This window comes from Poecilia reticulata, linkage group LG8 (genome assembly GCF_000633615.1).
Source record: "Poecilia reticulata strain Guanapo linkage group LG8, Guppy_female_1.0+MT, whole genome shotgun sequence".
Lineage (NCBI taxonomy): Eukaryota > Metazoa > Chordata > Actinopteri > Cyprinodontiformes > Poeciliidae > Poecilia > Poecilia reticulata.
Window position 1 is genome coordinate 20328397 of NC_024338.1, and position 15494 is coordinate 20343890.

At 38.1% G+C, this 15494-nt stretch overlaps 2 protein-coding genes across 2 annotated transcripts in view; one reads left to right on the forward strand and one right to left on the reverse strand.

The window, feature by feature from the left end:
* Nucleotides 1–8701, reverse strand: part of tmem104 (transmembrane protein 104) — a 44377-nt gene extending 35676 nt beyond the window's left edge. The window contains exons 1-5 of the mRNA XM_008416538.2: nt 8450–8701; nt 4990–5056; nt 3706–3827; nt 3173–3254; nt 739–829 (exon numbers count right to left, since the gene is read on the reverse strand). Of these exons, the coding sequence (XP_008414760.1) occupies nt 739–829; nt 3173–3254; nt 3706–3827; nt 4990–5034 (340 nt within the window). The 5' untranslated portion in view covers nt 5035–5056; nt 8450–8701. The remainder of the gene's footprint in view (nt 1–738; nt 830–3172; nt 3255–3705; nt 3828–4989; nt 5057–8449) is intronic.
* Nucleotides 8702–9994: 1293 nt separating this feature from the next.
* On the forward strand, nt 9995–13610 carry LOC103469054 (5-hydroxytryptamine receptor 3A). The gene is made up of 9 exons (XM_008416540.2): nt 9995–10052; nt 10131–10294; nt 10976–11020; nt 11114–11223; nt 11294–11466; nt 12346–12497; nt 12572–12782; nt 12862–13005; nt 13294–13610. Exons 1-9 carry the CDS (start codon nt 10016–10018, stop codon nt 13542–13544), a joined length of 1287 nt encoding a protein of 428 aa, XP_008414762.1. The 5' UTR covers nt 9995–10015; the 3' UTR covers nt 13545–13610.
* The last annotated feature ends 1884 nt before the right edge of the window (nt 13611–15494 follow it).

Here is a 15494-nt window from a genome sequence, read left to right on the forward strand (position 1 = left end):
CGGGCCGCGTTCCAGTTAGGTTGCTAGGTAACGGGCCGCGTTCCAGTTAGGTTGCTAGGTAACGGGCCGCGTTCCAGTTAGGTTGCTAGGTAACGCCCTAGTGCACCTGGAATGGGTCTCAACAGTCGGGACGGTTGAAACGGCTCATTTACCAAACACTAAAAAAAAAAAAATAAAAAAAAACTTCTGACTTCTTGCCAAAAAAGCCCGAGTTGTTTTTTAAGCACTGCCGTTTTTAGAAACACTAAAACTCAAAGAACAAAATGTGTTCCCCTTTATAATACATCCATAATGTGACAGAGACGTCGGAGTAATCATTTCTCACATCCTCTTCCTGTCATTATTGTGGATCCTAGCAAATAGAAATAATTTTGGTGACTGACTGACCTGAAACAGGAAACGTGTCGTCTCATTTTAAATTCATACAGTGAAGAAAAATGTAGATCTAAACTCCTGGTTTGAAAAAATAAAAATAAAAATTATGGATCGTAGCTTATTACTTATTTATATAAGTGAAATTAAACATAACTGGAAGCTTGTTTTCATTAATAATTGAGGTTTTTTTTAATCAATGTGTTAAATTATTTATCTCCCAATTAAACCAGTGGTGTCCAAACTTTTTGCCATTATGGCCAAAAAGTTCAAATTGTGAATTTGTTCCATTCTTGAATCACCCAGCGGGCCGTAAATGGCCCCCGGGCCACACTTTGGACATCCCTGCATGAAAGCGATACTCACGGACAGACAGGATGGGCTTCGTTTCCGGTTCCGACCGACCTCGACCCGAATCGTCATCCGAATAGTCGGACGTGGAGTCGCTGTCGTCCGTCTGGAGGATAAAAACAGTTTTATTCCGCTTTCCTGTTTTCCTAATTTCACAACACCAACAACAGTCAGATTACAAGCCATTAACTCGCCGTTTATTTCACACACTGGCGCAAACATCTGGAAATTACAGGCAGCAGCTGGGAAGTGCTGCGGCGGCGCTCTCAAAACCACAGAGTCTCTGCAGATCAACGCCAATTAACCGTCAATGATGATGAAAACTTGTGATCATCATGAGCCGAATTAAAGCAGAGCAGATGAAGACCGACAGCGGATAACAGGAAGCGGCAGGCAGAGGAACGCAAGCGCAGAGAAAACAACGTCAAACTCCAGTTTTCAGGAGGGAAAAGTCCAACACCAGTCCGCTGACTGAGAAACCAGTGAAACCAGTGATCATTAAAATCGTCAATACGCATTGAATTTAGTGGTCATCGTTTTATTTATTATGGTTGAAAAGCGAAAGGTGGGGGTTTTAAGTCTAGATTTAAAGGAACTCCGTTTCTGCCGTTTTCCAGTTTTCTGGAAGTTTGTTCCAAATCTAAAAAAGAATCGATATTGAAATTAATGGTGGAACTTTATTAAAATATTTTAATCCAGTTAATCACATGGTCTAATATTAATGAAAAACCTAACAGAATAAGGAAGATTTTCAGTTAAAATATGGGAAAATTTAATCTTCAAGTTTTCAAATAAAAGCATTCATTTTCCCCATTTGTTCCAAGAAACCTGAAAAATCAAATGTTTGCATCGTTTCTCCTTACATTTGGTACCAACAGATGGTTATATCATAAGAATCATTATTTTTACCAGCATTCTTAAACAATCACATGGTTGCATTTGGTAAAATATTAAACTTTTATTACGATATTATGGAACTCGATTACATATTTTAATCACGTAAATTGCAGAGTCTAATTGGAAAGAGCAAAATTTAATTTAAAAATCCTTTTTGCTGCTAAATTATTGAATAAATGAACATTTGAGCTCAACAACAAAGACATTTATTATTTTTAGTTATTTTTCTCCAATAAGGGAAACAGCCGAGTCGTCATTTTTCCTGAGTCTCTGTCCACTCCAAACTGCTGCCGTTTCCCCTGAGGTCATCTCGCCCAACTCCCCTCAGGTTTCAGCTCAGGAGTTACGACCCTGCAGACGAAAAGCCGGGGTCGCAGCGAGCCTCGAACGCTCGGCCTTTGATTCATCGCCGCGCCGCTCCCCAGCATTTTCCTCCCACATAATGGAAAACAACAGAGGAGTAAGAACTGGGAATGTTTGCTGCTCACCGCCCTTTATTCTCTCTGCTCGAGTGAAGCCCATTATCTTCACTGGGCACTTTATTCTTTTACAGTCGAGGAATTGCTTTCACCTTTTATTAGGCTGGAACGTTGGTTAGACAGCTTCAGGAGTTGTTCGCATGATTTAAATGGACAGTTAGAAATGTCTTAAAGGAGACTAAACTGTTGTAAAAGTTGCAAAGACAAGACGTTTGTTTTCTGAACTGGAGCAGCTTAAATCATCTCTACTGGCGAAGTCTGCTTTAATTAAACTCTTCGGTTTGTCCAGGAAGTCCGGTTCAGTGGGGAGATGCGGATAATCGAACTCTGGTCGCCTGAAAACCTCAGCATGCGTCCGGTTGAACAGAGCTCGAATAAACATGTCAACGCCAGTTACTGGTCCATAAACTGTTCAAGATATAACTGCAATAAACTAAAATTGTTGTTTTGAGCCAATTGATGATGGCACTAAAATGCAAGTTTGCTCGATCAATTTTAAAAGAATAAAACAAAAATGTCCAAAAACAGGAGAAAAAAAAACTCAAAACAAATTAAATGGATTATAAAGTCTCTGCAAACAAAATCTCCCCTCAAAAATAAAGTTATCAAGCTCATCTTACTAGAGACCGCTCCAAAAGCAGGAAGTAAACTACAACCCAGAGCATTCTGGGTAAATACAACCAAAACGTGCTAGGCTAATGCTAGCAGAAGAAATCCTCCAACCACAAAACTTTTGTTTGCATTTTGTGAAGAAGAAAGTTGTGCTCAGTTCTTCAGAGGTTTTCCTGTCGTTTCCTTCAGTGGTCCTTGGTGCAGCGCCCCCACAGGCCAGGAGGGGAACAGCTTTTCAAAGGGTTTGATTTATTTGAACCACAACAGCTGAAAATTTAACAAATTATCCATTTCTGATCCCCAATCAAACCAAATCTCCAAACATAACCCCTAAAAAAAGCTGCAGATTGCAATTTGGTCCAGATTCAGATCAAAATCCAGACTTTTAGAATCACTAACTGCGTTTTGAATACGCTTCTTTTCCGATTCATCACATCTCATCGCCGAGTTTGTCATCATACCTCTTCCTGCTCTCTTCTCTTCCAACGCAGCTGAGCATTGGCCGCCGCCATCGCCTCAATCACAAAAGTGGTTGTCATGTAGCTGAAGAATGGAAGGAAAGAAGAAAGACTGCATTTCCATCCATCCATTTCAAACCGATTCAGAGAGTGACTCAAGACTTTTGCACAAAATTTCAAGTTCCCCGAAATTATCTAAATAACTTTAAATTAAAAACAGTATTAAAATGACAAATTGTTTCACATACAACATTTCTGCATAATGAAAACTGCTGTTTCTTTAATCTAAATCGATGTTTTTATGTCATTTTTCTGACAGAATCACTTTTATTTTCAAGCCTGTTTATTCTGAAGACGCCTTCCTGGTTCACTAGAGAAAAGAAGCATGAATGACTCTGCATCTGCTGCATCATTAAAGCCAGAATAATCTGCTCTGCGGGGAGCAGAAAAGCAATAATGTTTGGAGAAAAGACAGAAAAACAAACATGTCAGAGCAGTAGAGGTGGAAATGAGAGTTTGACTCCCAGCAGACTCGCCTCATGAATCCTAAAAAGACGATGAGCGACAAGCTGACCACCCAACCGGCTGCGGCGAAGGCTTTGGGCATGGTCAGGGCTCCTGTTCCCACTATCAGGTTGAACATGTACACCAGCCCCACCTGCAGGCCAAACAAGGCAAGACAGCCATTAATCCACATTAAACTGCAGCTTTAATTAATCAACAAAAAGCTTTAAAATTAAATCAAACATTTAATTTGAAGACATTTGTTGTGGGGTGAAAATATCCGTTTAACAAAATTATTATTAGTATCTCTTCTAGTTAATTGTCTCATGTTAAAAGGTTGGATATTTAAACACATTGTGAAAAACTTTAAGAACTCAAACCCTTAATGTTGAAAACGTTCTAGATCCACACATTTTACTCAAAAAGTGAAATAATCTGCCAGTGGAAATCAATATTAAGCAGTTACTGACTCAAAACAAGTTCATAGATCTTTCTGAAAAGTTATTTTTAGTTTTGTGTTATGTACTAGAAACTAAACCAGATATTTGGTAAAGTTGTGTTTTTGCAGCTCTGAAACCTGCAGGTTTTCTGTTGAACCCGTTTCAGAGTCAATGATGTCATGCGGTAGAACAAGGTTTTTGCATTTATTTCAACTTTGACATTAGGTCAACTCACAGAATTATGGAGATAAAAGCCAGTTTTTAAAAATATTTTCTGCAATTTGTTTATTTAAAAAGCAAAAAAGATTAAAATCAGAAACAACTGGTAATAAAAATCTTTAAATAAATATACTTCTACATCCAACTATTTGAGATGGTGGTTGTTACAAAAAATAATAAAAACTCTAAAATTAAAGGGTGAATCTTTCAATGAAAGATGAAGCTGCCACAATAAACTATGAACTTGAGTGCATTTCGCTTCATTATGACTGAAGACATCTCTACTGAAGAAGAAAACTGGACGATCCTATAACAGGTTGCTTAATAATTCAAAGGTTTCGCTTCCTAGCGAAACCATCCGAGCCTCTGAAGACACGCTGATGTAAGCAAAACCAGAGACCAACGGAGTGAGCAGTCAGACATGAGTGCAGACCACACAGAAGCATGGTGCATGCTGATAAAAAATAAAAGAGGATGTGCTCGTCATGTGCATTTTGGTAACTTATTAACAGCTTTTTAATGAGGAGCCGTCTCCAGATTAGCATGTGATTCAACAGAGCATTTATTTAAAAGTTGGTGAATAAACCTGCTGATGAGATTCATCTTTACGTTTCAGACAATCAGACATTTCTTTGTAGAAATCTTAGCGATACTCACAAATGGAGAGTAGGGCTCTCCGGTTTCTGTGATTCCACCTGCCATGTTTGATGACTGCAATCCTCACCTGCAGAGACCAAAATGTTGCATTAAAGCATCCAGGGCTGAAACGATCGAATCAATATTGAAATAATCAACCAATTTAGTAATCGATTAAGTGGAGCATACAGACTCAGAATAATATTCAGAGCAGATTTTAGGTCAAAACTGTGCAGAAAATATACATATTTTCCATTTAAGATCAATTCTTTTTTGCCTGTAAATGTTTTATTTAAAACTCAAGTGAAAGTTTTACCTTCACCTGGTTCAAATCAAGTTTAAAAAACTACTAAAGCACATTTTGCTATCCAATTATCAAAACCACACATTAGTAGGCAGCATTTTGTTTACTGATGATGCATCATTTGCTACAAATAATCAAGCATAGACTAAAGAATTGCAACAATTCTGTATTTTAAGCAACAAGATGTTTGTTTTCTTATTTAAAAAAGAAACTGAGCCGTTTGCCCATTTCATTTCTAATATTCTGTAAATATATAAAGTGGTTAAATAAAAAAATCTGCAGAACTTTATATTGATTAACAGTCAAAATAATTGATTACTTAAATCATTAGAAACATTTTCTGCTCGGCCAGCAGGCGATCAAACTGGAATCTATTAAAGTAGAGAGAGATTTGTGATTAGAAGATGGTCAGGTCTGAATTTATTGTCGATTTCCTCTAATTATACAAACCCCCCTTTAGTCAGACTGTGGTACCTGAATGTTTGACTGGTCCTTTCAGTAAAGTTAATTTAAATTAGTCTGTTTCCTGCACTGACTCAGCTTTAAGCACAGTGATGAAATTTTCCAACTAGTTTCAGCTAAATATTCTGTTTTCAAACCAGTTTGGTTGCCATCGTTGTCCTGCTGCAGATCCAGAGTTTCAACTTGGTTGTAATTAGAAAAAGATGTGAGATTTGTGCACAAAAATGTATATGATGACAATCCATAAATGGATCGGCTAAAACTGTCCAGCTGCTATAACTTTATTGCATTTGAATGTCAAATAAAATGTCATTTTCAGTTTTCTTTCCCTTTATTTACTTTGCCGTACTTTTCTGTTTACGTGGTCAACATGGCCGGATTTCCAAGGATGTGGTGAGAAAATGCATTTTACTAATCCAAATTGCAGTTTATTAATAAGTAGACCAATATATCATTGAGTATGCATAGAAGGTTTAATACGTCTCTGGGGAAATGTCTCCATTTTGTTCCCAAATATAAGGTAATATGAAAAAGTTTGGGCACCCCTATTAATCTCTTTTTATCTCTAAATATTTGGATGTTTGAAAAAGGTATTTCAGTTTGATGCAACCAATAACATTTCAGCATTGAAATGAGGTTTATTGGACTAAAAGAAAATGTGCAGTATTCATTAAAACTAAATTTGACGGGTGCAAAAAATATGGGCACCTCAACAGAAAAGTGACATTAATATTTATCCTCCTTTTGCAAACGGCGTCTAGTCGCTTCCTGTAGCTTTTAATGAGATCCTGGATCCTGGACCATTCCTCTTTACAAAACAATTCCAGTTCAGTTAAGTGTGATGGTCGCCGAGCATGGTCAGCCCGCTTCAAATCATCCCACAGATGTTCAACGATCTTCAGGTCTGGACTGGGATGGTCATCCAGAACATTGTAATTGTTCCTCTGCATGAATGCCTGAGTAGATTTGGAGCGGTGCTTTGGATCATCGTCTTGCTGAAATATTCTTCCCCGGCGTAACTTCAACTTTGTAACTGATTCTTGAACATTATTCTCAAGAATCTGCTGATACCGAGTGGAATCCATGCGACCCTCAACTTTAACAAGATTCCCAGAGCCGGCCTTGGCCACGCAGCCCAAAGCATCATAGAACCTCCACCAAACTTTACAGTGGGTAGCAAGTGTTTTTCTTGGAGTGCTGTGTGTTTTGCCACCATGCATAACGTCTTTCTTTGTGACCAAACAACTCAATCTTTGTTTCATCAGTCCACAGGACCTTATTCCAAAATGAAGCCGACTCGTCCAAATGTGCTTTTGCAGACCTCAAGCTGACTGTCTGTGGCGTGTTTTCAGAAAAGGCTTCCGTCGCATCACTCTCCCAAACAGCTTCTTCTTGTGGAAAATGCACCAAATTGTTGAACAGTGAAACCATCTGCAGCAAGATGATGCTCCAGGTCTTTGGACGCAGTGTGTGGGATGTCCTCAACAGTTCTCACCATTCTTCTTCTTCTCTGCCTCTGATATTTTTCTTTGCCTGCCATATCTGAGCATAAGACGACCTGCCCCTGTGGTCTTCCATTTCCTTACTATGCTCCTCACAGTGGAAACTGACAGCTGAAATCTCATAACTTTTTGTATCCTTCCCCTAAACGACTGTGTTGAACAATCTTTGCTGTTTGAGGTACCCATGATGTCACTCTTCAGAGGAGATTCAAATACAGGGATGTTCAAGTCCAGTCCTCTGCTGTCCTGCAGTTTTTAGATGTGCCACAGGTACAGAACACTGGAATGAAATGGCTTCATTGCCTCCTCCTTGTGTAGATCAGTTAGTCCTGCTAACGACCTAATTATTCTGTTCAGGTGGTGCAGCAGAGGCACATCTAAAAGTTGCAGGTCAGCGGCCCTGCAGGACTGGAGTTTAACACCTGTGAAATGATACCTTTTGTCATGATTGGCTACACCTGGCTATGAAGTTCAGATCTTAATGAAGTTACCAAACCAATTTTGTGTTTCAGTAAGTCAGTGAAAAGTATTTAAATCAATAAAATAAGGCTACCCAAAGTTTTGCACCTGTCAAATTTTAATTTAAAGAAACCTTGCACATTTTCTGTTAGTCCAATAAACCTCATTTTAATACTGAATTACTGTGTCCATCAGTTATTAGATATAGCAAACTGAGATGGCTGTTGCAAACACCCAAATATCTAGAAATAAATTTAAGATTAAAAAAGGTGCCTAAACTTTTATAGAGTGTAACATCCAATTGTTTACATTCACAAAAAATCCCAAAATAGATACAACTCACCTGATATGGCCCAATGAGTTTTATACATAGTACAATGTTTGCAAAACACGCATTGATAAAAAATAAAAAGATCAGCTGTGGCCCAGCGTGAAACTTAATATAATCTTAACGTTCATTTAGTTGTTTTGACAGAGGAACAAACTAATTTGAATGTTTTACTTCCGTTTCACAATGAAACTACTATATAAAATTGATAGAAATATAAATTATTTTATTTTCATGCGTTTGCAGTAATTTCTACGGAAAAGCCTGTTTTACCCATCAGATTTCGATGCGTCTAGCATCAAAGCGAATATAAGCTTTTATAATTTCAATTTAATTAATTAAATCATGTTCCAACACAACATGTTTAAGGTTGTTCTGCAGGTGTCTTCACTGGTGTCAACAGAGACAGAAAGTAAACACACTCACCTCCAGTCTTCTAGCTGATTTAGCTGCTAGGCTAGCAGGATGCTCCGAGCGGTAACTTGTTGCCAGCTAACCCAATAAACGGGCCCAAAGAGCGGCAGCCAACATGAGCCGCTCCGCTTTCAAACTGAGGGGGGAAACGCCGAAAAGAAACACAGATAAAAGCACATCCTGACGGACTGATAAGGCTGTGAGACTGAGCCCAGCTGAGCGCCTATCACAGCAATCAGCTGACCCACTTCCGCATGAGAGCTACTTCCGGCTAACATTTCCAAAATAAAAGCTTGTAACTAATTCACAGGTGTCAAACTCCGGTCCAGGAGGGCCGCTGCCTCTGCTGCACCACCTGAACAGAATAATTAGGTCGTTAGCAGGGCTCTGGAGTACTGATCTACACAAGAGGGAGGTAATGAAGCCATTTTATTCCAGTGTTTTGTACCTGAGCACATCTAAAAACTGCAGGACAGCAGAGGACTGGAGTTTGAATGTTTTAAATTATTATTAATTCACTACTTATTTTCTTTAAAAAGACAGAAATTTTAAAGAACCACCATAAATTTCTAGTTCATGTTTTAAAATAAAGAAAACATGAAACAAATTTAGATCCAAAAAACATTAGAGGTGTTTTCAGTATCATTCTGTTCATATTCAACTATTGTAAAAACTGAAAAAACTGCTAAATTGACATTTGCTATTAGATGTTTATTTTAAAACATTTGTTGTTTGAACAACTTTCCATGGGTGCAAACCATTAGGATACTGGGATTTCACAAATTAAAACACAGTAAGAATAATCTGTGATATTCCAGTTTCAGTCAGTTGTGTCCAAAGTGAAGAGCGTGGGCCATTTGTGGCCTTTGTAGTGATTTTCTGCAGCCCCAAACTGACGTTTAATAATGATAATTATTTGGGTTGAACCGGGCTCTGAGCTGAAATGATGCGTTTGGTTTTCTGCAAATATTGAGGTTCATTCAGATGCAGCTCTGCATAGTAAAGTTCTGCTTCTATTCTCAGAGGAAGGAAACCATCGCCATCTTTCTTCAGTCTTCATCTGATGGTTGTGTCCTAAACTTTGACATGCTACATGCTAGCTGCTTTTTTAAAATAATTTCTTCTAGCAATACATGGTCTGATTTTGGAGGGAATTGACCGCTGTCCTAATATTTTTTATTTGTAAATAATCTTTCTTTCTAATTTGATTAGCAGCACCTGATTTTTAAAGCTTGAGCTATCAATACAGTTTTGAACGGTTTTGTCCCGGGGTTATTGGAGTGTAATGTTTTCAGTGAAAACTGCACATATTAGTTTTCAGTCAGACCTCTGTATAAACTATATGTAAGGTTTGTTTAAATTAAAAAGCCGCAGGTGTTTTGTTCCTGCTGACCAGCTGCAGATGAACAAAGAAAACATTCGGCTGATCAAACATCCTGAACACACAACCAAAGCAGATTATGTTCCACCATTAAATCCATGCATTGATTTTATATTTGCACTTTTTATTGAGGTGTGCTCATAAATAGCCGGATAGTTTGTAAAGAATCCCTCAGACTGAGGCGAAAGCAAACGGTCATGGCAGCTCTGACTCTGACTCTTCTGGCTTTAGCCGGTGAGCTTCTGCAGCGTAAACTTTTATATTTAATCATGTTTTAAAGCTTGCTAACTTGGAAAATATTTCTGGTTTCAGGTGTTTCCTGCAGCCAGGCTTCAAATTGCTCCTACTCTCCTCTGTTGAATCACCTCAACCTGGATGCGACAAATAGCGCTCTTCAGATTGAACGTCCTGTGAAAAACTGGAACACGACCACAGAGGTTCAGCTGGAAATGATTCTGGGCGGCATTTTGGACGTGGTGAGTCTTCATCATCTGTCTGTCTTATGCTATTATTTTAAAAAGTTTTTCTTATTTTTAGCTTGAGGGGAATAAAATACATTTACTTTTTTTAAATTTCTGTTTACTCAGGTTAATTTAATTTGAAAACTGATGTTAAATATAAATCTACCATGCAGTATAGTAAAGGTATTGCAGAGGTGTTTTTCCATGATAGTTAAAGTTGCTAAACTGAAAGGATAAATTAACTTACAATAAGGGAGAAATGTGTCGTTATAAGTTAAACAACCTACCAATGGAACCAGTATACTTTATCATCAATATTAAGTAATTATTCACTTAAACAAGCCTCTTGCTAAAAAGTTACTTGTAAGTCAGGTTGTCTTATTTCAAGTTTGCTAAGATATTTGCAAAAATCTTAAGATTTTGTGTTTTTGCAGTGTAGTATCCTTTTTATATAAAACAAATTAAAAACCAGATTCCTTTTCTGCTTTATTTTGTTTTATTTCTTTTCTTTTGGAATATTTTTTACTCAACAACTTTGAGCCATGTGACAAAACGTTTGGAAAATCCTGATTTTTATGGCTTTTGCTGTCATTACTCATCAAAAAAAGCTGAACCCCCCCATGAAAGAGCTGTGAAAATAATGCAGCAGCTCCTAAAATCAGTTTTTGTGTTGAATATTCTTCATATTGTCTCCAGGATGAGAAGCTTGAAACTGTGACAATTCACATGTATGTCAAATCGGTAAGAAAATAAATGATTTTATTGAGTTTTGTTGTCATATTTTGATTAAACTGCTCAGGTTTTTTTCCTTATTCGTATCCTGTTATTTTCCAGTATTGGACAAATGAACATCTGACCTGGAATTCCTCTGAGTTTTGTGGGATAAACATGCTGACCATTCCAGTTTCAATGATCTGGGTTCCAGATATAATCATACATGAGGAGTAAGTTACCAAAACATAAATCAATAAAACATCCACGGCTCAATGATCTGGTTTGATTTTCTTCTCTTAGTGCCTCCGATGATAGAAATTCTCAAGACGATCCTCTAGTCAGCGTGTTTCCGGACGGGAAGGTCGGTGTGGTCAAACGGCTTCAGCTGACCTTCATCTGCAAGTTCAACCTCTTCAGATTCCCGTTTGACACCCAAACCTGCAACATCACGTTTTCATCCCTGAATTATGACAGTAAATTAAATAAATTAATAAATACAGATTTATGTCCTGATTTCAACCCCACATCAACATGGGTTTATAAACGTGGTGCAGATGCACAAAACCATCAACAAAGACATTTATGAAGAGAATATTCTTATGTTGAAAACAATTACAAAGCTTTAGCCTTTTAGAGTTTTATTTCTAAAGATACACAGTAAAAATGCCAGTGTTGAATTAACACCCAAAAGGGTCTACATGTGTCCAAAGTAACACTTTGAAAGTGTTAAAAGATTGACACCAATTTTTTTGTTACATTAACATTGGTCTAAACTGAAACGGGTTTAAAAAGTTAAACTTTCCATTTCTGTGTATTGTTTTGAATATTTTCCACTGGATTTGATTGATATTGACACCTTGTGGGTCAATTATTGACTTTTTTAACACATTATGTTTTGTGATCAACACTACACTGGTGTTACTTTTAATGTATTTTAACACTAACACCGTTGTAAATGTTAATGTGACACTCTGTATTGTTGAATTTAACACTAGCTGACTTGGACACATATAGACACTTTTGGGTGTTAATTCAACACTGGCATTTTTACTGAGTAGAAATAAAAGGAATTATGTAAATTTGATTTTTTTTTTTTTAGCTTTATATCATGTTTATCCCTCATCAAAAACATACCTGGAGTTTTGCTTTGAATCTTTCAAACATGTTTGATAAATATTTGAATCTCCCATAAAGAGAGAAATTTAGAAAGAAAAAAAGAAACAAATAGCGAAAGAACAAAAAATACATTTAGAAAGAAATTAATTTAGAAGGTGAGAGAAATTTAGATGGAAATTTAGAAAGACAGACATTATATTAACCAATGAATTAATTAATCTTTTATGATTTGACAGAGAGTCTGTTGAAGCTGGTAAAATCCACCGACGACTCCACCCTGACGAAGCTGTCGGGTCTCAACATGCTGACTGAGGGGGAATGGAAGCTGGTGAGCATGGAAAGCATCAGTTTCACGTCTGTCGCTCAGAGAAGTGTACTTGTTTTCCAGGTAAGACGATTATTTCTGATCAAATCCCAGCAGGAGTTGTGCTGTTTTTTAAAATAAAACTCTGTTTTCTTCAGATCTCCCTGGAGAGGAAACCGTTTCTTTACGTCATCAACTTGATTTTGCCCTTGTTGTTTTTGCTGGTTCTGGATTTGGCCTCGTTCTTCGTCAGCGACAGCAGCGGCGAGAAGCTCGGCTTCAAGGTGACGATTCTGCTGTCCGTCTTCGTCCTTCTGCAGATTCTTAAAGACATTTTACCGTCCACTGAGGACTCTCTGCCGCTGATGGGTAGGAAGCCACAGATTCGTTGTAATTCCTGCATCCGTCACCAAACAGAAACCAACATTTATCCCTATTTTTCTTCCAGCCATCTACTGTGTTTCAGTTTTCACCCTGGTGTGGATCAACGTGTTGGAGATGATGCTGATCAGCCAGTTAAAGGCCTGCTGCGTTGGTGAGGAACGCCAAAATGCTGAGGTCGTCAAAGTGAAAGAAGCTGATAACCGAAATGGTACGATTCCCGTTTCTGCTACCTGAGTGGAGTTACCACCCAAAACCTTCTTCAAATCTAACACAACTGTGTTTTGTGTTTGTTTGTGCTGCAATCAACTTAAAGATATTAATAAATGTGTCCAGAGGTCATGAAAGGTCAACCAGCCCCCCACCGTCCCACATTAAACCATGTTGTCAGATGTGAAGAAGGTGTTGAGCATCTTCACTCAGGCGCTTCTGCTCTTAAAACAAACATTTCCATTATTTCATTTCTAACTGGTCCGTTTCTGTGCATGTTTTCTCACAGAATCTGCAGGAACAGATGAACCAGAGGAGAATAACAGTCCGCTGGATTTACCTGGTGATCCACGGCTGCCGAAATTCATCATGGATGGAACGAAACCGGGTCAAAACCCCCCAGAAACACAGAAAAACATGGAAAAGTCCAACAGGCTTAGATGGGTTAAAATCTTTGACTCTGTATTCTTTGTCCTGTATTTTACCACTGTTGTGTTTTCACAGGTTTTTTTATTTAGTCTTTGGAAATTTAACATTTAGAACCAATTTCTGAAACTTCTCCCAGTGCTTTCAGAAAGTACGCTGTGTCAAACGTCCAGGAAAGTCAGTCAACGCTGCACTGTAGCTGATTCTGTGTTTCGTTTCCCCAATGTCAAATTTGTGTTTGAGAGTAAATTTCTATCAGTTAAGACAATAAAACATTTCTGCCTTTCGCATGTGTGTTGCTTTTGTAAATAAACCTGAATCACCTCGCAGGGTTCTAGTTTATGGTCAATAAATACAAAATTAATGCAATGCAAGTCTTACTGTATTACACCATTCACACATAATGTGCTGTACTGATGATGATGAAGCTTAGGAACACAGTGAATAACAATTAAATTCATAAATCAAATCCCCAGACCTTTCATTGCTTTATAGACCATCAGAAATATTTTTAAAATCCTTCAACAAAAGATTTAGTTTTTAGTGACCTCTCTTAATAACATAAATATCCATCCAAAAAAAATGTAATCCTGATGCAACAATTTCTCATTTTCTAATCAAATTTGAGAAATTTCTGAGACATTCACTCATTTTCTTCTCTTAGTGCCTCCGATGATACAAATTCTCAAGACGATCCTCTAGTCAGCGTGATTCCGGACGGGAAACACGCTGACTAGCGTTTTGTTTTGTCTGACATAAACAAAAACATTAACAACGCTCGAGCTTTATTTGCTACTGTTGACAGGCTCACAAACCCTCCTATGACGTTACCACCTGAACTTCAATCTATTGCCGCCTGCAACAAGTTTTCAAGTTTCTTTTTAGAGAAAATTAAAAAGATCAGAGGATTAATCTGCACATCCACTCCAAAGCCAAACAAAACAAATACAGGACAAATGACCCAATTTCAACTACTAAATTATAAAACCCTAGAAGAAATCATAAGTCAATTAAGCTCCAGTTCCTGCTGTCTGGATGTCCTACCCACACATTTCTTTAAGAAAGTCCTGCCTGTCATTAATGATTTGATCCAAATAGTAACTCATCGCTCTCTTCAGGTGTTTTCCCCCAGGCTTTGAAAACAGCAGTTGTCAAACCACTGATAAAAAGGAACAATCTGGACAAATCACTACTGCAGAATTACAGGCCGACCTCTGACCTCTAACCTCCCATTCATCAGCAAAGTTATTGAAAAAGCTGTTTTTAAACAATTAAATAACTTCCTAACAATAACAAACTGCTTTGACTCCTTCCGGTCTGGTTTCCATGGTTACCACAGCACGGAGACGGCCTAGTCAAAGTGTTCAATGATATTCATATAGATACAGACTGTGGGAGAACCACAGTGCTGGTTCTGTTGGACCTCAGTGTTGATCAGGACATTTTACTGAATCGACTGGAGAGTTGGGTCGGACTCTCTGGTCCAGTGCTCAACTGGTTTGAATCTTACATAAAGAACAGGGATTTCTTTGTTTCAATCGGAAACTTCTCATCAGAGAGGTCAAAGGTCACATGTGGGGTACCCCAAGGTTCAATCCTAGGACCCCTTCTTTTCAATATTTATATGCTCCCACTGGCTCAGGTTATAACAGGACATAGGATTAGCTACCACAATTATGCGGATGATACACAGCTCTACATCACGATGTCACCAGGTGACCTTTGACCCCATCCAATCACTGAATAGATGCTTAGAACAGATCAATGTGTGGATGTGCCAAAACTTTCTCCAGCTGAACAGAAACAAAACTGAAGTTATTATCTTTGGACCTAAAGAGGAGCGAACCAAAATCAACGCACAGCTTCAGTTATTACAACTGAAAACCAGCGATCAGCCCGAAACCTGGGAGTAGTGATGACCTCTGACCTGAGCCTTCAGAGCCACATTAAGACAGTCACAAAGTCGGCCTTCTATCACCTGAAGAACATCTCCAGGGTTAGAGGAGTGATGTCTCAGCACGATCTAGAGAAACTCATCCTGCGTTTATCTTTAGCCGCATTGAT